Source organism: Aythya fuligula, chromosome 4 (genome assembly GCF_009819795.1).
Source record: "Aythya fuligula isolate bAytFul2 chromosome 4, bAytFul2.pri, whole genome shotgun sequence".
Lineage (NCBI taxonomy): Eukaryota > Metazoa > Chordata > Aves > Anseriformes > Anatidae > Aythya > Aythya fuligula.
Window position 1 is genome coordinate 19,937,228 of NC_045562.1, and position 21,688 is coordinate 19,958,915.

General features: G+C 35.4%; 1 protein-coding gene across 12 annotated transcripts in view; it reads left to right on the top strand.

Moving 5' to 3' along the window:
- SORBS2 (sorbin and SH3 domain containing 2) overlaps nt 1–21,688 on the top strand; it is a 132,309-nt gene that overhangs the window by 84,233 nt on the left and 26,388 nt on the right. For 6 of the 12 annotated variants that reach the window (XM_032186139.1, XM_032186144.1, XM_032186142.1 and 3 more), the window contains 4 exons: nt 1,035–1,221; nt 3,826–3,940; nt 18,866–18,918; nt 20,224–20,411. In XM_032186139.1, coding sequence (XP_032042030.1) covers nt 1,035–1,221; nt 3,826–3,940; nt 18,866–18,918; nt 20,224–20,411 — 543 coding nt within the window. Of the gene's footprint in view, nt 1–1,034; nt 1,222–3,825; nt 3,941–11,669; nt 11,754–12,765; nt 12,823–18,865; nt 18,919–20,223; nt 20,412–21,688 lie in introns of all 12 variants that reach the window. The other 6 variants (XM_032186140.1, XM_032186143.1, XM_032186145.1 and 3 more) reach the window with 2 other exon arrangements.

The window sequence follows — 21,688 nt, forward strand, 5'->3', positions numbered from 1 at the left end:
TTTTTCCCAAATGAAACTAAGTTTAATTTTGGTTTCATTCTTGCCACAGAAAAGTATTACAACTGTGGGCCTCTTACTGCAGATGGGGTACATTGTAATACTCTAGTTTCTGATTACATTACAGATATTTTCACTAATGAGTATAAGCAACACAGCCTTTCATAATAAAAAGGAAAAGAGATCTACTGTGCGAAAGTACAAATACTAATTACATATATGGGAATACAAAAAGTCTTAAAAATGCAGTAATAGTGCCTTATAAAGATACTTCTGTTTTACGAACTTGTTCATATTTGTTATAGGCACTGGTGATGATGTCATTTAGCCACAAGAAAAACATATTAATCATATAGATAAATAATTGTATCTTGCAGAATATTATAACCATGTGGCAAAATTATTTACTAGAACCAAAAATGGACATGTGAATATACCATATGTGCAAAAAAAAAATCATGCCTTGTGTAAAAATGCCATTCATAATTCTTCCATTTCAGTGTTCATGTTGCATTCAGCATGCTCTCATACTACCTTTTAGTGTAATATTGAGAGCATTTGTGTGTGAGAGTTATTCAAGATCCTATTCAATTGCCTACCCATCCCAAACTAGCAGTAATTATTAAAACAATGTAAGAACTGTGCATTTCCTGCCTCTCTTCCTCCAGCTGGACATAGAAAAACCAAGAGACAGGATGAGCCTTAGGGTTAATAACTGGTTGTCATTAACAGCTCTGATAGCTACATACAGCTAATAACTCTTCTCTCCCTCCTGCCCCCTCCCCCAATTAATCATTAATTTCTTTGAACTTCACTGCATTTTCCTGTGTGTCCTGTAGCTGTATACATAAATGTATGAAAAGTATTATAATGAATTACATAGCATGTATGTATAATATATATAATATGCTTTTAAAAATGCATTTACACATTTTTATAACCTTGCAACTTAATTAACTGTGGATTCTTGTAGCATTCTGTGTTTTATTAAAATTCATTCTCATGCTGTGACTACTTCTGCTTTTGTTTTATGTTAGGTAGCTACAGTCCATCCTTCTCTGCTCAGGCACACCCAGCTGCAAAGACACAGACATATAGACCATTGTCTAAAAGCGCTTCTGACAGTAGCTCCGATGCCTTTAAGGTCTCATCTCCTTTACCACCTCCACATGTGCCACCTCCAGTACCACCACATCGTCTGCGGGAAAGGATTACACCAGAGAAGTAAGTTAATAGATTTTCAAAAAGTGTTCTCGGTATGTATAGTACTCCAATTACAAGATACCATGAAGGAAAAAATAGCAGCTATAGAATGATATAAATGTAAGGGCTTCACTTAAAGGACAGTCAGGTGATGAGGGGTAATCTTCATCAGCAGCGCAGGCATCATGTATAGTGCTGCCATTTCTTCAACCTGCTGAAGAAGTGCGTAGTTTTACAAGTGATACTGTTTAAAAGTATTTGTCATTCTCATTGGTGGGATTGTCCTGCTTGTTGTGTTTCAGAAGAATCCATGCTCTAGCAGCTGCCTTTAATAGTTAGTCCTGAGTAGGAGAGACTGCTTAGGATATCCAGTAGCAAAGCAAAAGAGTCTAAATGTTGTTTTTAATTGAAATTCAAGAAGGAGTAAAACTTACAGGTATAGCAGTCAACCTCTATTTCTCAACAACTCGAGCAACAAAACAGAGGTAGCCCATTTTGTCAGTTTGGACATTGTAAATATTTTTATATGTAGAATTTGAATGATGTTAAATAGTTTCAATTTTCATTCAAAATTAATTTGCAGTTTACGTAAAATACAGTAAGAAAAAAAAAGGATACTAAGTACTAAATTAAGACTTATGATTATGGCTTTTTCTAAAATCTGTAGGTAGTGGCAATTCAAAAAATAATCCAGCAGGTATATATACTGCAGATGAAAATGAGATTGCTCAATGATTATTGATTTTGGCTCTTCCTGTTGCTGAAACATTTTTCAAGTGGAAATGTTGAGGGTTAGAGTTGGACTACTTCCCAAAGGCCAAGAGGTTTGAATTTGTTAGCAAGTCAGACAGAAGCATAGATCTTAGCAAAAGGCTAAAATATAGATCTGCTTAGCTTTGATCTCTGAAGTTACGTGAGTCATCATCCAGTGCTAGGCCAAATGCCTAGGTCACAGAAACTGAGAACTGTTACAATTCCTTTTGTCAAGCTTGAAAATAACTGCTGCAGCACATAATTTGGATGTTCAGCCTCTCCTTTTTAATCTCATACTTGATAGGACAGGCAGTGAAAATCTAGGTTCTCCAGGCCAAGGGATGCCAAACATGTTAGTTATGCTTTGCCTGCTGCTGACAGCTATAGCTCATCAATCTTTTCCTGCCGTTGGGAGATTCTTTTTTTAATTGCCTATGAAGTATGAGTATTTAAAATCTCATATAAGAGGCTTAGGTCCTCATGTATAGCGGTTTTCTAGCTGGGGGCCAAGATACGGTTTGCATTAACAGTTGGGCTCAAAAATATAGTCCATAAGGGATTATAGGCTAAACATTGTAAATGAAAGTGAATTCAGTGTGAACCAGAATTTCAGTAGCATCCTTTTTTCTTCAAAGTGATATGCAGTATAATGGAACTTGATCAGAACCATTTTCCAGTTTGTTCTTAAAAAAATAAATAAATTGTTTTCTCCTCTGAAAGTGTAGTTTTGCCTCAGTGAAAATGCACAATAAAAAGCCATGTGTAAGTTCTTCTCTTGAAAGGTAGGGCATTTTATAAATAGATGCATCTGTTTTCCAGAAATTGCACAGTAAATAAAAGCTAACCCATAGATTTTTAAGGCACGTGACATGCCTTATTAGGTCAGGTCACATCAAATTGAGTCATATCAGAAAGCTTGATAGAATTTAACCAGAGCATGTTATTTCTTATTGTAAGTGCAGGATATAACTGATGAGACTTCCTTTTTCCTTCACCCATTCTGTGAATTACTAGTGGATCATTTGCCCCAGAGCTACAGTTATTCCAAATACAATATGGGTAGTGACTACAAAAATGCCATGAGAAGATGGCTCTCACTGTGATAGTAACTACCAAACTACCCACCCAAAATGTGCAGGTAGCTATTAAAACAACATAGTATGTGACTGGAAAAAAAAAAGTATTCTTTGCATCAAACTATTAACTTGAAAACAAAATTATAATTGTAGAGATACTGGATAAAGTTCTGTCCCAAAGTTGACTCTGAATTCTTGTTCTTGCTTATCTATTCAAAGTTCCAAGGTAACAGAATATCTTATTTACAGGATATTCAAGAGTAATTCTACTACAGATTAGGACAAAGAACGCCTATTAAAGTTTCACGCTCTCTTGTAAAATAGTTCCTCATTTTTTGTTTCAGAAAATTGTGTAACTTCTTCAATGTGGACTTACTGTCATATTGTGTGATGACAAAAACATCTACCATTCTTTTATCTATGTTAGTATAGTAAAAATAAATTTTGTGTTAAGGTGTAGTAAATTGGCAATTTGAGAAGGCATACCATGGTATTTTAACACAATATGTCAGGAAAGTTTTTAACTGGTTCACCAATTAAAAGAATAAATAATCACATAGGCTGGACATACCTAGTATTTTTCTTGCAGTACTGAATATACCTCCTGTAATAACTGCTATAATAACTTCAATGCTATAGTAAAGATGGGATGCTAGGCCAGACACTTCACAACTGAAATATGGAAAGAGAAACTATGCCTAAATTCATTTGGATTTGTGTGTATGTCTCATTTACAAAGCTGTAAAGGTGATGGCTTGACAGCCAATTAACTCAGTTGTTCATATTTATTATTTAGAAATGACTGGGATCCCCCTGACAGAAAGGTAGATACCCGCAAATTCCGTTCTGAACCAAGAAGCATTTTTGAGTATGAGCCAGGAAAGTCATCAATCCTTGAACATGAAAGACCGGTAAGAGACGTACATGAAATAGTAATATACAGTGAGAGGTTTGGTTTGATGAAACCTTGGTGAGAGGTTTCATCTTTTTATTACTGATTATAACTACTCAGATGAATATTGAAAGTCCTTTCTCAAATATGATTTTGCAGCAATTTTTCATTACTCTTTCATGATGGTTGTATTGAAAATATGAGTTTGGCTTATTTGCTGAACTTAGATCTGTTTTTTCTAAGTCAAGGAACCACTGTGCAAATGTAATGGATGATGAGTAGAACTGTGAATTAATGGAAGCTGCTTTTTCTAATTGGCATGCATCTCTAGCATTCATTTGCAGTAGTAGCAACAGCACATATGATTTCTGGTTAATTAATGCGCAAGAATAAACAATTTGCATTTTCAGGATGTGACTAATTGTACCCTTAAGCAGATTTTGATCTAATATCAGTAAAGGTATCCCAGAGAGTCTGTGAAATCTCAATTTCGGAAAGTGTTTGAGACTCACCTAGACCCAGCCCTGAGTGACCTGCTTTCAGTAGGAGGTTGGACTAGGTGACCTCTGGAGATTCTTTCCGGTGCTAGTTACTCCATGAGTACTGAGCGTACATGAACATGTAATTCAAAGTTTTTATTACTGCTTTCTGAACAGTGATTGCAGTTGTGGAATTGTTTTACATGCCTGTTTTACAAAGCTAAGCTTAATGCATGCAAAATGACCATTAACAGAAGTTTTCATTTGCTGAAAAACACATTCACCCAACCTAATTTACCTTTGTGCTCTCTCGATACTTTAGTATTTTAGGAAAATTGTCACATATCAGTGGCAGTATTTTCTTTTCTTGGGATTTTACTTTGAGGCTGTTACAGTTGAGGGAGTCTAGTTTTAAATAAGGTTTTTATGTAATTGATATTGGTTTATTAGTTGCATATGTATTGCTCCATTACATGCTTGTTCACAGTTTTGTTTTTTTTCTAATTTAAAATAAATTATTCAAATAATTCAATTCCAGAATATGTAATATGTCAACAGAATGAAACACCTATACTAAGAAGCTTTTCCACGTGTTTTAGTGGTCTTTGCAGAAATATGACTTCTGTAGTGTGTTTCTGTGAAATTAAGTTCTTGCAGAACTGATTCATTTTTCAAAGAGGGAGTTGGCATTTCTCTGTGGACTGCTAATTAATCAAACTAATTACATGGGATTTAGTATTTGTTGTCAAGCTGCTCTTAAGAAATAATTATATTTAAAAAGCAGTGGCATTTGTTCTGAGCACTTTTTTTGATTGCAACAGTTGCATTATACACTGAGGTCATTTACCAGGCTTTTCCGGTGCCAAAGAATAACAGCAGATTCAAGGTCTTTTTAATTAAAAAAAAAAAAAAAAAAAAGAAAGAAAGAAAGAAAAAAGTACAGTAATGTTTCAAGGATAGCCTCACTTTTCTAATAAATTATGTTTTCTACTAACTTAGCATGAAAAATCATATACGAATTGTGTTATTGATTAATGTGGTCATAGATACAGATTTTCAATTTTAGTGAACTAATGAGATGACAGAAAAGTGAGCTTTGCTGATTTTTCCTGGAGCCTTTTTTTTTAAATGTGTTAATGCATTTTAATTTTGATGCTCTCAATCAAGAGGTTGGATTTTGAGCTTTGCTTGTTCCTTATAATATTTTAATGCAGAAAAGCCTCAGTCACATTATACTTGCTGAGTTGCTTCAGTCAAACTCAGAATTCTGTCAAGCAAGAATTCTAATACTAATCAAGAAGCTTAGATTAGTAGCTGATATAAGAAAATTGAGGAACATAAGGAAACGTCTCTCTATAGAATAAATCTAAAAAGCTGAGGAAATAATATTCAGACAGAATTGAGAGATTCTTTGTTTATGTGTGGTTCCGAGTAAAAGACTGAAAAACAAGAGTCATGGTAGAAGTTATGCAGACGTTACTGTAACTATTAATTAATACAAAAATATTTGAAATAGAGTAAGTTATCACAGTTCTGGAATTTCTGCTGTTGATAAAGATGATGTATTCATGTACTTCCTTTTGACCATGTTACAAAAAGAAAAAGATGTGGTTTCACTGATATATTTGTTTTCCTTGTGTCCATTGAATCAGATATGGAACGTACGACTCTCAACTTAACAAAGGATGATCTGCAGAATAGGTGCCAAAAGATTTTCCTGTGTGTCTAGGAAAAGCTGATACCCAAAAACATTGTATCAGTTCCAAATTTAGAGGCAAATTCCGAATTCACAGCTTTGTTGTGAATGCATGAGTTTCTTTCATTTTGATCATTTCAAAACATTTTGATTTTTGATATCTAAGAAATTTGTTCTGATTATATTAAGATGTTGTACAAAATATGGATGATAAAAATGAACATAGTTCATTAGTGTTGTAAATGTTGGACATTTATAACATCCAAATTTAAAACTATTACTGTATCAGTTTTACAAAAAAAAAAAGGGGGGAGGGAGGGGAGTGGAGAGGGAAGAAAAAGTGAGAGAGGTTCTCCAATGCCCCAAAACTTACTCTTTTTTTTTTTTTTTTTTTTTTTTTTTTTCTGAAATTAAATCATTTCCATGTCTACTTTGCATTTTTGATGTAAACAATCTGGAAAAAAAAAAAAAAAAAAAAAAACAGGGGGAGGGGGGAACAATATTTACAACTATCTTATATGACACTAAGCAGGGCAGATGATGTTGAAAGATCAGATTTCCCATTATTAACGTAGATACTACATTGGAAAGAGTTGTGACTAATGTGGAGGTTAGAAAATAGGAAGTATATAATAAAATGAGATTCAGTGTAAGATTAACATTTAGTGGGAAATTTAATTCACCAGATACTCATTCATTAGAACAAAAGAACATATGAAATAATAAACCTAAAATAAATGAGGTAGTAATACATTTTAAATGAATAGATCAGTTAGGAAGAGTTGGTTATCTTTGTTACAGACATAAAAAGATGAGTGAAATTTCAGGTTGTAACATCATGTTGCAGCCTTCCGTCATGAAGCAGTTTTTTCTTCTGTAAGTTGACCTTGTAAGAGTATTAACCATCTACAAAAAGGAGGGGGTTATGGTTGGCATTTTGAGATTGTAACTAGAAGTAATGGAGTGAAATTTAGAAAATTAAAATTTATACTCAATTACATAACAAAGTGGTCTGCAAAAATAAAAAAAGTGACCTTAGCCTGTTGAATAGTCTTCCAAGCAAAGGCAGTTCCTTTTCCTCCCATTTCAATGAGCTCATAAACCATTACAATTTATTCTAATAACATAGTACTGGTAAGGTGGTACAAAAGTTGTTCTGATGTGTCATTTAATCTCCATTGTCTGTGATTCAATAAAATGTTCTGTTTTTTCTCTAATATCATCAGGGCCATTGATTTGTTTCCTAAAATGCATGTTTACTTCCAGTAAATAAGTAAATTGTAGTGTAATAATTCAATCTTACTCATATGAATATAAAGTTAAATATTTATTCTTCACCAGTTTCAACCTCATATATATGAAGTAACAACTTCATATTCTACAATTTGTACATTTCTCTCTTCCTTCAATGAAGCAAGTAAGGAAAAATTTTGGTGTTGCTGTAAAGAAAGACCGAAAAATTGGGACAATCAATAGATGAATTTGTTTTCATTGTGTTCTAATCAAAGCATGCAAATATGTTTGTGCTAGTCAGATAAAACTTTGGGGTTCATTTCTATTCCAGATTTTTTATATGTATGTTCAGTATACAAATTTTGTACTGAACTTATATACAAGAGGATTTCATAACCAAAGTAAATTTTAAAATATTCCTCTTGTCAAATTGCAAAAATAGGCTGTGCTTGCACATTGATGCACCTCTAATTTTTCAACTTTAGTGGTTAATTTGAATTTTTCTTTAGGTGACAAGTTTGGTCACATTTGACATTACAGCCTGGTTTGGTTATCAGAATATGCTACTCAGTATCTGATCTCCAGTAACGCTTTCTGTGAACTAAAGTAGTTTTTTTTAATTGTGTTTTTAAAATGAATTACAAATTCCCCATTTAGGTATGTTATAATATTACAAAATATGTCTTCTGATAAAGATGTGGAGAGATTAATTCAATCTGATAGTGGACTTGGAGCCACAACAGCTTTTTGAAAATAGAAGAAAAAGAAGAAGCTCTATGGAATCAATAAATAGTCAAAGCCAAATTAGTGACAAATGTCTCAGTCCATTGTTCCAAAGAGACTTTGGTGTGGTGTTTGAATTTGCTAATGCTAAATATAAATTTGACTATGCAGACTCTATCATAAGAGCTACTTAACCCACCATTTTAAACTCACACATTTGATTATTACCTATGAATGCCTACATATGTATATAAAATGAAGCACAGGCAAAGCTGTATGCCAGCCTGTAGATATAATTTTTAATTAACCTCAGTATTCTGTACTCGAGTATGCTGATACAGTGCTGTGTTGATCATTTGATGCATGTGGTGAAATGAAGATACTTATTGGTCTTTAAATGGTAAATTTAAAGCAAACAATGAAAATGCTACTAAAAGCTAGCGTAAGGACAAAGTATGGGAAAGTTACTCTGTTTGTCATAAAAGGGAATTTACCTTCCTAATGCTTTTATCCTCTGTTCAAGCAGTTTGGGAGATACTTTGTAAGACCAAGCCAAAATCGTTTTTTAAAGTCAAAAAAACTTGTCATAATTTTAAAGCCAAAATAAGAGAGTTAAAATGAGTCTCTTAGTAGGAGAGAGAATCAAAAACAGTCCTCCAGCAAAACTGAATCTGGAAGCCAAGTGAAATCAATTGCCTGTGGTAGCCCAAGGAATGCAGCGTCCTCCCAGGGACTGCTAGGCAGCAGTGAAGTTATGAACTTCAGCACTCTTTCTTTTTGTTTGCTGCCCTCTGCGGTTCAAACTGTAAATAAAAGTAGGGCTTGTGTGAATAGAGCTAACTTCACACACTCCCTTATGCTCTCATTGCATTGGCACACTACCACAGGAGGAGAACTTGAATACTGAGATTCAAGTGCATACAGTGCATTAACATACACTGTTTGCATTTTTTTCCTTACAGGCAGATTTTTATTTTTATTTTTTTTTAATTTAGCATTCAACTACTAGCAAGAGTATTTAAAGATAAAAAGGGAGCCAGTTACCATTTCCATTTTAATCTGCTTGGCTACTGGGGTGGAAGCCCAGTGCATCTGGTGGTGTGTTCTCACTCCCTACAAGGAGGGAGGGACACCAGGCCACCAGTGTGTAGGCATGGGGCTGCTGCTGTCCGGGCAAGCTTGAGGCTAATAAAACTGAGGCTGGCTGCCCAAGGAAATGGGCAGCCAGTCAGTAGGCCTGGATTTGTAGTGCCAACAGCTCCATGATATCCTTTGCATTTCAAGGGATTTATATCTGAGTAATTTGAAACTAGTCCATTAAGTGAACACCCATTAGTGGCTGCAGCCCATTAATTGGGCTCCCATAGTGCATCTTCTGGCTCAGTTTATGTGAAATAAATTGAATTTGTGTATTCCAGGGCTCCTCTGCAATGAGAAGCATGGTGCAATAAGACAGACAAGTAAGAGAGATTCCCATCAAAAGGGCATTACTGATATATGAAGTAAAATCCCAAAGTAGATGCACCCAATTGTTGATTTTAACATTTCTGTCCCAGGAAATTAATTCATTGTTATAATATAAAGATTAAAACATGCTATAAATGTTTCAACATACTGTAACTTAGGAGAAATCATGAAAAGTAGCTGCTTAATACTGTCTTCACAGATTATCCAGATCTAAATTGTGGATTTATATATATATATATTTAAGGTAAGCAAAAAAAAAAATCTGATTATGCCAAGCATTACCTGTAATGGGATACTGAGTAAATATAATACGAATCATAGAATCATTTAGGTTGGAAAAGACCCTTAAGATCACCAAGTCCAGCAATCACCTAACACTACAAACCCACCACTCTACTTGCCACATCCATTCCATCACCTCCATGGGCATCCTGTTCCAATGCTTAACCACCCTTTCTGTGAATAAATTCTTCCCAATATCTGATCTAAACCTCCCCTGCTGCAACTTGAGGCTGTTTCCTCACATTCTCTCACTTGTCACCTGAAAAAAAAGACCAACATCCTCCTTGCTGCAGCCTCCTTTCCTATGAGGTCTCCCCTCAGCCTCCTTTCCTTTAGACTAAACAGCCCCAGTTCCTTTATCCCTCAGATGAAGTATCTTCTGTATTTTTGAATCTGTTGTATCTGCATTCATATCTTCATCTCTCTATAGGAGAGATTGGGTGTATTCCTGAAATCATATATAACCTCTAATACGTCTCTAGATAGTCTCTAGTATCTCCAGATATTGTGTGAGCAGCTCATAGATATTTGAGCACCAAGGTAGTTCAAAATTGCTGTTGAGCTTTCAATAGAGCAAAGTTGGCAGCCCATTCTAGTAACGTCAAAGGCATCAAGAAAAGTGCTATAAGATTTTTAATTACCTGAAATGGTCAAGCACGCAGTGTTATCTCTTGCAGAAAACAGAAATAAGTGTGTGATTGTTCTAGTATATTGGTGGCAGCTTGACTCGGGAGGAAAAAGTGTTATATACTTAATTACCAGTGTCATGCTTTATATAGGACCTTGCCTCCTACTTTGAGGATTGCTTTCTAGGTCACACCATAATTAGTGTCTAAATTCTGATAATTACACTTGTGGGGGCCTAAATTTTAAATTCAGAATTATCTTCAGCAAGAGGCTTTTTTTATTCAGAGATCCTGAAGACAAGAGTTCACTGTAATTCTGCGCTGCATGGCAGCTTACATCAGATCTTACAAAGGAACTGAAGCTGTTTAGAAAATAATTAAGGCAGCCAAGTTTGCAGTGGATTAAACATCCCATTGGGAGCTCTACTGTTTTGCACTGTCATGTTTTCATGCTACTTGAATAAATCTGTCAATTATTCTTCTGCTCATTGAAAAGCTTTCTTTATGTTGTCTTCAGTTCCTACTTAATCCCTTTGCTGTGAGAATTTTCAGGTGAAAAAAAAATATTTCAGTGTGGAAAAAAAAATGCTTTATGTCAACAAGTCCATGAGAGATAAAGCATTACAAAATGCTGCTAAGGCTAAAATTATGGAATGCGTATTTTTTGTTCCCTATTTTTGACCATAGGGTTTAAAATATCCTAGTTCCATTTGATCCTCTGAAGTAGGTTTTTAATATAGTCATGCCTGACTATCTCTGTTCAGTGCTTGCTTCAGGACTGCAAGACCCAGAATGAACATGCTTTGTGAGAAGAAAAAGGAATGAGTGAAAGCAATAGTGCCAGAATTATGTCATGTTATCATGTTGTCTAGCTGAAGATGACAGTCATTTAAAACATTTTCTTAACAAGGCATCTTTAGTAGCCTTAAATGCACTTAATGCAGTTGTGTTTATAGAAGTGGTCAAAGAGGCCTCTTTTAAGAGTAATTTTAAAATGCTTAACATCTTCCAGTCATTGGAAGAATCACAACAAAAAGAAAAGTATTAAAGTTGCTGGTCAATGACAATTCTTGAACAAGAATATTTTCTGTCTTAAATACCATCTTCATTCTTTGGTTTTATTCCATTGTTTTCCCTGTATTTGTTTTGCGTTTGTGTGTGTGTCCTTGAAGTGACATGGCATTTCTAGCACTTTGCTCAGTGTGTGCCTTTTCCTTCCCTTTTCCTTCACAACTGCTCCAGCCCGATCACGTAAACCCAGATGACATAGATTTAGAAAACGAACCCTGGTATAAATTCTTTTCAGAACTGGAGTTTGGACGGCCGGTAAGTGAGGGCAGAATATTAATATTTAAATGTTAGGGGTAATATTTTAATAAGGATTTACAAATTACCAAATTCATATCCCAGTAAAATTAATATGACTTTTTTAAGGAAGGTCAATAAAATCATCAAATGCATATAACTTTTTTTTTTTTTTTTAAGTGAAGCCTAAACCTATCAGGGTTGTGACTTTAATAGCTTAAAAACAGACAACATATTAGACAAATAGTAGTGTGTAAATATTTAAGAACAATATAAATTCCATGTTAAACAGAATTGTTTACTAATCTTCCTAAATCTTTTGCATTTGCCTGGATTAGGTTTGAACAATCTTTAAAAGCATAAAACAATACTGACATGCCATGCTACATGAGGAGCTTGGGCACTTGGCGCAGGGTCCTGGAGGGCATTCTGGGAACCAGCATCTGTTCATAAGTCAAAATCAGAATGCACAGCTGTGAAAAGTGAAAGCAGAAGAGAAAGTGAACTTCACACTTCCTTTTAAAATTTGTTGTCCAGTGCTCTGCAGTGTATCACATTTATCCCTGATTACCTCTCATCTCCTTTTATCTAGCCATTGAAGCTGGTTTGTCATTCTTCCATATAGGTAGGCAGAAACTGTCCAGATATGTTCTTCTGAAGAACAAAATGTGAACAATGTTTTGCTAGTGCTGGTAACTGAGAATATAGTGTCTCCTGCAAGAATAGAACATCGAGAGTTCCTAGCAGAATGTCACTGTGATGCCTTACATTCTTTTGTCTCACAAGTATTAAAAACTGCTAGTATTGATTCAATCATTCAAGCTGTAAATTTTACCGCCTAAAGTTACTAACATTTATTAAGATGCTTAATAACTTACAAAATATTGTAACACGGTCTTCCTTCCATTCTACCCATATGTGTCACTCTTGTATCTGATGTTGTCAACACTTAGTTTCTAACTGTGTCACCTTCTCCACGTTTCATTCCTTGCTGCCATTGATTCTCCTCCATTTCATCTCTGCACTTCTGCAGCCACCTAAAAAGCTTTTGGAGTATGTTCAAGACAGTTCTTCTGGTGTTTCCAATGAGGTAAATGAATGATTCTTGTTCAGATGATTCTCTTGGGAAGAAGGGTTGGCGTCCTTGCCGTTTGTGTCTGTTTGTTAAAATTTAGTGGTTTCCTCGTTATAGTTATGAGATGTTTCTAATTCACAATCATTGTATCTTTGTCTTCATATCTTTCCAGATCACTAGTACATTTGGATGTTGATCTTATTATCCTAGGAACTGTGAGTCCTTGTCCCCAAAACTTCTCAGAGATTAACACTCAGAATTACACAACAGCCCATATGTCTCTAACTCTTGACAAATTCCCACTTCTTCAGAGTTGGGCAAGTGCAATACTTTTAGACATAAATAATATATCAGCACAATAGTATTTTGTATTAATATATCTGACTGCAAATTGTATATGTCAAGTCAAAGCCTTTGTGGCTGAGCTATCACTTCTCCATTTAACTATTTTTTGGTTAATGTTGCAAATCTGGAAACACACAATTGATAATCCTGTTGTAAATTTGTAACTGAAGAATTGGCAGTCAATGTTATTGCTATGAATAAAATACATCAAGATCAGGTAGTGGGCTGTCATTGCCCTACTCTGAGTGGGAGAGATGCAGGCTTTCATTCCTCCTACCCTCCCCGCTGTTTTTAGAGTGGTAGGGTAAAAGTCAGTGAATCCTGTAATGATGACTTTACTTCATATGGTGGCTTTGCTTCATTCATATTCGTGATTCACTCTCATCTTCCTTTGGAATCTCCAAAAATGAAATGAAAATTGTAACCTTAAATTGTTAATTGTGTTGCAGCTTGCTCTGGTTTGGTTTTAAGCTCTATAATTTTGGAGAAACTTATGGTTGTGAAATTTGGGCGCAGTTCTCTGAGATAATAAGCTTATAGGCCTTCACTGATACTTGGGAATACTCTATATATCAGATAAGAACCAGTAAATGTCCTAGTATATGATTATTTGAAATATAGTCATGTTCAGTAAGTCTGTGTAAAATAGCTGTTAAGTAATATTGGTTTTCTCTTTGTTGAATTTACAAGGACACTTATATTTTGTTTTGAAGCTTTTAAAGTCTTTAAATACAATAACTCTTCTTTGCAAATTACGGTATTTATATGCTGTATATAGCAAATTAATAGCAAAATAAATATTCTTCAATGTATTGAAGAATATTGAAAATACTGCAAAATAATTGAAATATTGAAAAACAACTCATTAAAATGTTAGAACCATCATGCAAACAAAACTTTATTGTTTAAAACTTTGCCTACCATTTCTAACTTCATTTTTTGTTACCATTAAGGCCTTGATGCATGAAAACAGCTAAAACATTGGCTTAACTATAAATATATATGATTTTTTTTTTTTTTTTTTTTTTTTTTTTTTAGTAGAAGTGAATCAAAGTAGTAGTAGTAGTTTGGGATGTTTCTAAAATTTGATTGTTTTTGTCAGGAAGCCTTTATCCACACAGGGCAGTCTTGGATGTCCTGGAAGGTGCCTATCTAGCTTTAGAGATTTGGGAGGGTTCATGGGTCAATACATGTCCAAGAGCTGACAGGGCAGCTGTTAGCAGTGATACCTGCTCTTGGAAATAAAAAGCAACCATATCCACTGTTTGCTTTCAACTTTCCCCTCTAAACTGTATCAGTGTGGCTCTCTCTACCTGTGGGTAGAAGTTATAAACTCCACACAGCCAATGGATAACAGTGTACGTCTATGGTAAAAATCAGTATTATACAACAAAAGTGCCTCCATATGTGTCTTCCATAGAGAAAAAACTTCAAAGATGGCATCAAAGAAGGGGTGAAAAGGCATATTATGTTCATGGTGATAAGAGTATCGTAAAGGACGGAAAGGAAAAGCTGTGCAGTAGCCCAGCAGTCTATTTTGGCATGGCACACACTTCTTGCTGTCTTAGGCTGATCACTGACACACTATTTATGGCCTGGGGAATGCTGTGGATAAAGAAGTTCTCAATGGTTTGGTTTCAGTTGTGGGTTACATAATGCCTTCCAAAGGAAGCAGTGGGAGCTCTACTGCCCCTGGGATTTACGTCACAGTCTGTGTAGCCCTGGAGCCACTGCACATGGTGCAAGCTGTCACTGCACAGCTGTTTGGCCAGTGTCTGTGACAGAGGATATCAGTCTGGTCTCTAATGGCAGGCGTGGCAGCAGCATAAGAAGGCCTGCAATGACAACTAACTGCAGTGTTCGTACTGCCTCAGGCAAAGGTTCCAGCAGAGACCAGCAGTGAGTGAGCCTGAGGTCCCTCTGTTGATACCGGAGTGCAGCAGTGACTGGTCAGCAAAGATGAGGTTGATAGTGGTGGCCAGGTTTAAAATAAGACTCTGTCATTTTCCAGGGCATGCTTAAAAGGGATTTTGTGGGTAAGCTTTCTGCATGGGAAGCACACAGAACTGATGCCATTGCATCACCCTGTTGTGTAGCAGCATGAGGAGAACTGGGGTTACACGACATATCGGTGTGAGCAGCTCTGTTACTGCTGACTTTTATGGTTTTATTGCAGACAGGCCTCATAACATTAGCTATTTTTCTTAAAATCATTGAGGTTGGATAGTTGGAGAATTGTCATAAAGCAGTTTTCAGGTTTCAGAGGACCTCAAGAGAAATCTTGAAAATTTCAAGATTTCAAGAAAATGTTGAAAATATGAACTGAATGGTGAAGTCTTAGGAGTAATGACCACTTTCAGAATTTATTTTAAAAACAAATATCATGATATTTTGTTCAGACAGAATAAGTTAACAGTAATGCACTCATCATTAGCCCCATACATATTCCAAATATAAAACATGGAAATTTCCTAAGTGCTAGGAGCAGATTTACTGTCTATTTGAGAATATCTGATGATATATTCTCTCAGCACACCTCCATAACAGAAGAAGCTCCAATGCATAGGCTTCTAGTTATGCTGCCTGTGGAAAGGTGTTTTAATTCTTCACTCATTTCCTAGAGCAGTTGGTGTGGGTTTGTCTCGCAGTACCCCTTCTCTCTAATATATAGGTCCATAGACTTTATGAGCTCAGTTATAGTACATAAAGTACTTTGGAACCCATTTCTGTTCTTCATGTTTTTAATCCAATCCACTAATTAGTTTTTATTTTAAGGTGTCATACCTAGGCTGTTTATTACCCAAGAGGAATACAATGGCAGATGATTTAAAAAGTATGCAAATCTTGAAATTCATATTTTACTACAAAAATGAAACTTATACGAAATAACTTCATTTATTTGCAGAAAAAGAGGTTGGTTTTAGCAAATTAAGAAAAATAGTATGCTGTGATAAAAGTTGGTTGTATTCCACAGTGTTGTGTACTCTCCCATCATGGAACAGAGCACTAGAGAGAAAGCCACCTGAGAAACGGGTACATCGTTGTATGAGTGAGGCAGACCTTCACTGCTGGAAGCACTTAACACTGGGAAAAGCTCTGTCCTTGTCAGTAAGGTTGTCAGTCTTCTCCCAACAGGCCATTGCTACAAAAGACCTGCCCTGCTGAGACAGCCACTCTCCTGAGATGGCTGATGCATACTTTCCCTTGCGAAGTATCCTTGAGAACACGGGTTACATTCCACTGCCTCAGCTTGCTTTTCTTAGCAGCAGCTTAATTCCCAGGTGGTGGGGAAGATCTCTCTTACATGGGCTGCAAATTGCAGCTGGACATTGCTTGATGTCACGTTAAATTGTTGAAATGTTAAAGAATAAACACAATAGGAATTTGTAGCAGATAGATTGCTATATATTGCTACCAGCACTTACTATCGCAACTTTCTCCTTCCTGCCGTAGTGTACACACTCTGGTTTGCATGTGTGTCATCCTCTACTGTAAATGAGACATGGATGAGTAGAGGAAATCACATCTCCCATAATATACTGTGCCTTAAGATTGTATTGGATGTGCCGAACGTGACTGCGTGACAAGTAGCCCTTTTCTTTTAGGCTAGCACTAAAATAATTCTGGAAGCTTTTATTTCCAGCTCTGCTGGAAATCTGTGTTACAACTAGTTCTGCTACAGTGCCCTATAAGTTCGTTCAAGTATAACTGCTCAGGAGACAGCTGGAAGTATAGGAGCCTAGTGTTTCCATTTCCAGTGATCAGGTTTTGCTACAATTTTTTTTTTTTTTTTGCAGTGAGCGTATTCTTTTTAGATGACTTATCGGAGGTTTGTAATATCATTTGAGGAGGGATTTTACCTTTGTGTTTATACAGAAAGTGAATTCAGGTCCTAGCTGGAGTCTGTGAACTGAAGAGTAATATAAGTATTTAACAGAGAGAATAATGGTACTAACAAATAGTAAGACAGAAGAAACACTAATCCACAAAGCAAAGAAATTTCTGTTTTAGAAAAAATTAACACTTTGAAACCTTATGCAGAGATCAACATGAGTAAGTTCTAGAGAACTTAGTTTCTCTGGAAAATAGCATTAAAATCTTTGATTTGTTGACATTTTTAACTGTTTGTATCTCAGTTGCCATTCTTACTGAGTCTGAAAGTTTTTTACCTGTTTGTTGGTTTTTTTTTTTTGTTTGTTTGTTCATTTGTTTTAAAGTGATTTAAATGAAAGTACAGTTTAAATTAGTGGGGAAGTGGGAAATGATCATAGCTCAAGTTTTAAGGTAATACTTGATCCATATTGCGTCTGTTTGTGTGGTTCTCCCTGCCTCAAAGTTTAATAAATTTCAGTGTAATCTGGAAATCAAAACTTCAGTTACTGTCCTGATGGGATCATTTGGTACATGACACAGGTCTTAAATAACGGTCTACTGACAAATACCTCTAACTGAACACCCATATTTATGGACATTGTCGTTTTAGCCCTCTCCCTGTATAAGCAGTTTCAACAGTTCCTCTCATACATCATTTAAAGTATTCAGTGTCACATGAAATCTGTTCCCAAATACTCTCAGGTGATTTCTAAAACTATACATAAGTGTCAGTTAACAAATCTGGGAGAAGTCCTATTCATGAACTTGCAATTTATATATATATATGTATATATATGTACACATATGTATATATAAACTACAGGCCATAAGTGCTGTTGTTTACACAGTGCTTCTTTACAAAGAAAAGTCTGTAAAGATTTTCCTACACAGAGAAAAAGTCTAGAAGGCTTCTACAGGGAGAAAAATAGTCCCCACAGGTTAAAAAGATGTATAGTTATTCATTTCCATCCCATCGGGTTACCTCTGAAATGACATCCAAAGAATTGAAATCAAGTTTAACTTTTGGACACTGCTTTGTTCCCAGGAATAAATGCCACAGGGACTATACAGTTTAGTCTAGATTCCTACCTAGTTACCTACTTAATTGTGGTATTACTGAGTTCTGACCACAGTCTTAAAATGTATGAATGATGGATTTAAAATTAGTGGGCATTAATAGCTGTCTTTATATTAAAAATAAAATTATGGAACAGTACTCCATTCCTTTGTACAGGATTTGTGCAGTTGCTACTTCTCTAGCTCCATAGGTAATGATTAATGAGTGGTCTGTGATAAGAAGCGTTCTGACCAGGAGTACAAGGTGGTCAACAATCAGCCATAAAAAACATGGGGCTTTCAGCTGGTTTTAGAAAAAATGTTGTGGCTATAATCAATTGTGGGATTTTGGTGAGTAATTGTGGGGAGAGGGCAAACTCTGCAGACCTCATTTCCACATGCAGAAATAATTTTCAGATTTTCATGTTTTCACAGCAAAATTTCATTTAAGCTGTTGTATATGTATTTCAAAAATGGTACAGAGAAAAATGAATTTAGATCACTAGTTGTGCTTTAAAAGAAAAATATTACTGTAACAGATTATGAAACAAAACATAGTGATGCTTTTACAAGCTGCCTAACTCTCTTCATGAAATATTGAAGTTGAAAATATTGAAAGTTGAAATATTGAAAATTGTTTGCTGGAGCCCACAGGATGTTAATCATCATGCTATGTTTTTATAAGATGTCACAGAGCAACAAACATAATAAACATCATAAGCAGGAATTGTCACCCTTTTTTCAAATACAGACATATAACAGATTCCTATATTTGTTTTCACAGACTTCCTTGTATCATCACTCTTCAACAGACAGAGGCCTGGACAGGCCCTCTAGGTAAGATATTTCTTTTTATGTGATTTCAGTTGTCACAGACTATACAGCCTGGGGTTTTCTTTGTGACCTGAAGCCAGATATTGAAGAGTCAGATTTTAGCATTCAGCTTGTGGGCTCCTAACATGGAGAGGATGTTCGTATTTTGATACTGAAATGCAAATATTACTTTTGGTTTTCAAGAACTTACTCTTTGCATTCAGTATAAACCATCGTATATTTGGGGTCTTTCCAGTGACATCCCTGAGCTCTCTTCAGTCAAGCTTCTACTGAACTTCAACAACCTATCATTTAACCTTACTGCCTGCAGCACTTCCAGTGCTGTTCCCCTAAGCACACTACCTCAGCTGTTCTCGGTCTCTTCGTATCATCTTTACGCTGAATTGCTACTCTAGTACAGCAGGCAGCTCACCGTTCAAATTCTGATCTATAGCTGCATTTTACTTTTTACCATGCCCTCTTACACTGCTATTACCTACTCATAAAAGCAACTCCTATAGTAACTTATTGAGCATCCCGGACAACTAGACTGTTTAAATCCCAGTTTGGTGTAAATCCCAGTTTGGTACAGGTATCTCAATAGCCAGATCTTCTTCTAACCTGTCACAAGAGTTTCCTTTAGTGACTGTGATCTTAATTTACATTGTGACTACCCTTTCCTGCCTACATCATACCTCACACCAGCTATGTTGCCAGCAAAAGACAAGATTCTCCACACTGCCTAGGTAAATCCAGTGCTGAGTGATGGGCTTCTCCTAGCAGGTTAAAGTATCAGGAGGATGGGAGAGTGCCAGCCCATGGTAAACTAGGAAAAGGCAAATAAAAAAAATAATAAAAAAAATAAAATAAAAATAAAAAAAAAAAGCTTTTCAATCAATAAATGGCCTTTAATGTAAAAACATAATTTCATTTAATTTTTAAATAAAATGTTATTGCCACCTTATTAAGACAAATATGGAAACACTTTAAAAAACATTTCATTTATTGCTGATATTTTTACAGTCTTTCAAAAAAAAAAACACCTCTAAAAATCTTGGTATGTTTATTTCAAAGCCTTCACTATGAAAACAATACAACAATTTTCTACAAAACTTTAAAACAATCAGGTGAAGAAGAAATTCAGCTTTTCTCTGTGAAGCATGCTGCAAGAGATCTGAGACCAGTGCTTCTCCCCTATATATGTTTCTGATGTATTTCTGCTGATATTGTTTAATATAAAAACAAATAATGTAATTACAAGCTTGCCTTTTAACTTCTGAATTGTGATCTCAGAGATTAGACTGCTACTAATACTGCTTATTTCTGTAGTTCTGCAAGTACTGCAAGTGACTACAGGAAAAGAAGGAAGTCAGAACCTGCTGTAAGTCATCAGAGGGCGCACAGTGACCAGAACGCAAACAGGCCTAATGTGGGCCGTACAGATATGCAAGGCCCATATACCACCCTTAGAAAGCCTTTAACTAGCTCCTCTCCTTCTTCTCCGTCGAGAGCAAAAGGTAAGAGGAGAACGTATTCATTAAGAGAAAACTACTGATGATGTGTTGTGCAATACCTTAGTATTAAATGTACCTGTCCACTGTTGCTGGGTGCACTTTGCTGGAAGATTTACTGTAGGAAGCAATGGCTTTGCGCCTTTCATCAAAGTCTAACTTGTTTATTCTTATACGTGTCATTCTAAGCTGATCAAAAGATGGATTTGTAACAAGGGTTTTCTAGTTTCAACTGTGCCCATTCTAGGAAAATTGATTAAAAACAGAATATGATTTGTGCCATAATATGTAAATCCATAAAATTTTATGAACTACACTATTCTCTTATTAGATTAATGAAATTTTAAAACTATTTCAGTATAGAGAGAAAGTAAATCAAGACAAATAGTATTTAAGAATAAAGATGTGCTGCCATAATACTAGAACTTCCAAATCTATAGCAGATGTATTGGACGTTGTCAGTTATCAGGACCTAATTTAATCAAGCAAGTATCCATAATCTGATTTTTAATTTCATAAATTCTTGAAGTATTTAGTACAGAATATACAATCTAATTAGTTTCTTTTTTTTTTTTAAATAACTTGTAATTCCATTGCTGTTCTCCATGTCTCTCCAGAAAAGATACTTGAATTATAGGGTTTGATTTGATTGGGGTTTTGTTTGTTTGGTTTGAGGTTTTAGGTGTTTCCTGCAGCAAGACAAAAGCTTTCCAGTAAAATATATGCTGAAACTAATATATAGAATAATATCTATTACAAGACCTGTCCTTCTCTTCCAGTTATTATTAGTCATTTATTTGCTGTACTTTCTTAGCTATATTTTCCAGTCAGCCGTAGCTGTATTAGGGAATGCATAAACCTTCGTAAAAGATAATTACTACTGAAAAGAACATAGCATTTAGGCTGCAACAGACAAATTTATACGAACAGTGAGGAATAATGAGTGAAGTGATAGAAAAGCAACTGTATTTTAAACCCAGTGTTATGGTAGAAATTTTAAAAGTGGGTAAACTCATCCATTTGGTGTACCAGGCCAGGCAGTGTAAAGGTGGCAAACCCCACTTACCTGCATTTACCTTTTACTACACCACTAATAAGGAGCACTCACCATGACTTAAACACTTCCAGTGTATGAGAAATACTTCCCCTAAGAACATCTACCACAGCTACTTAGTTTTTGGAAGGTGACCAAAACATGTCACTCCATTCTCTCACAACATTATGAAACTGAGCAGAATGTTGATTTTTCTTGGAATTAACCATTTTGTTAAAGAAGCAGCACA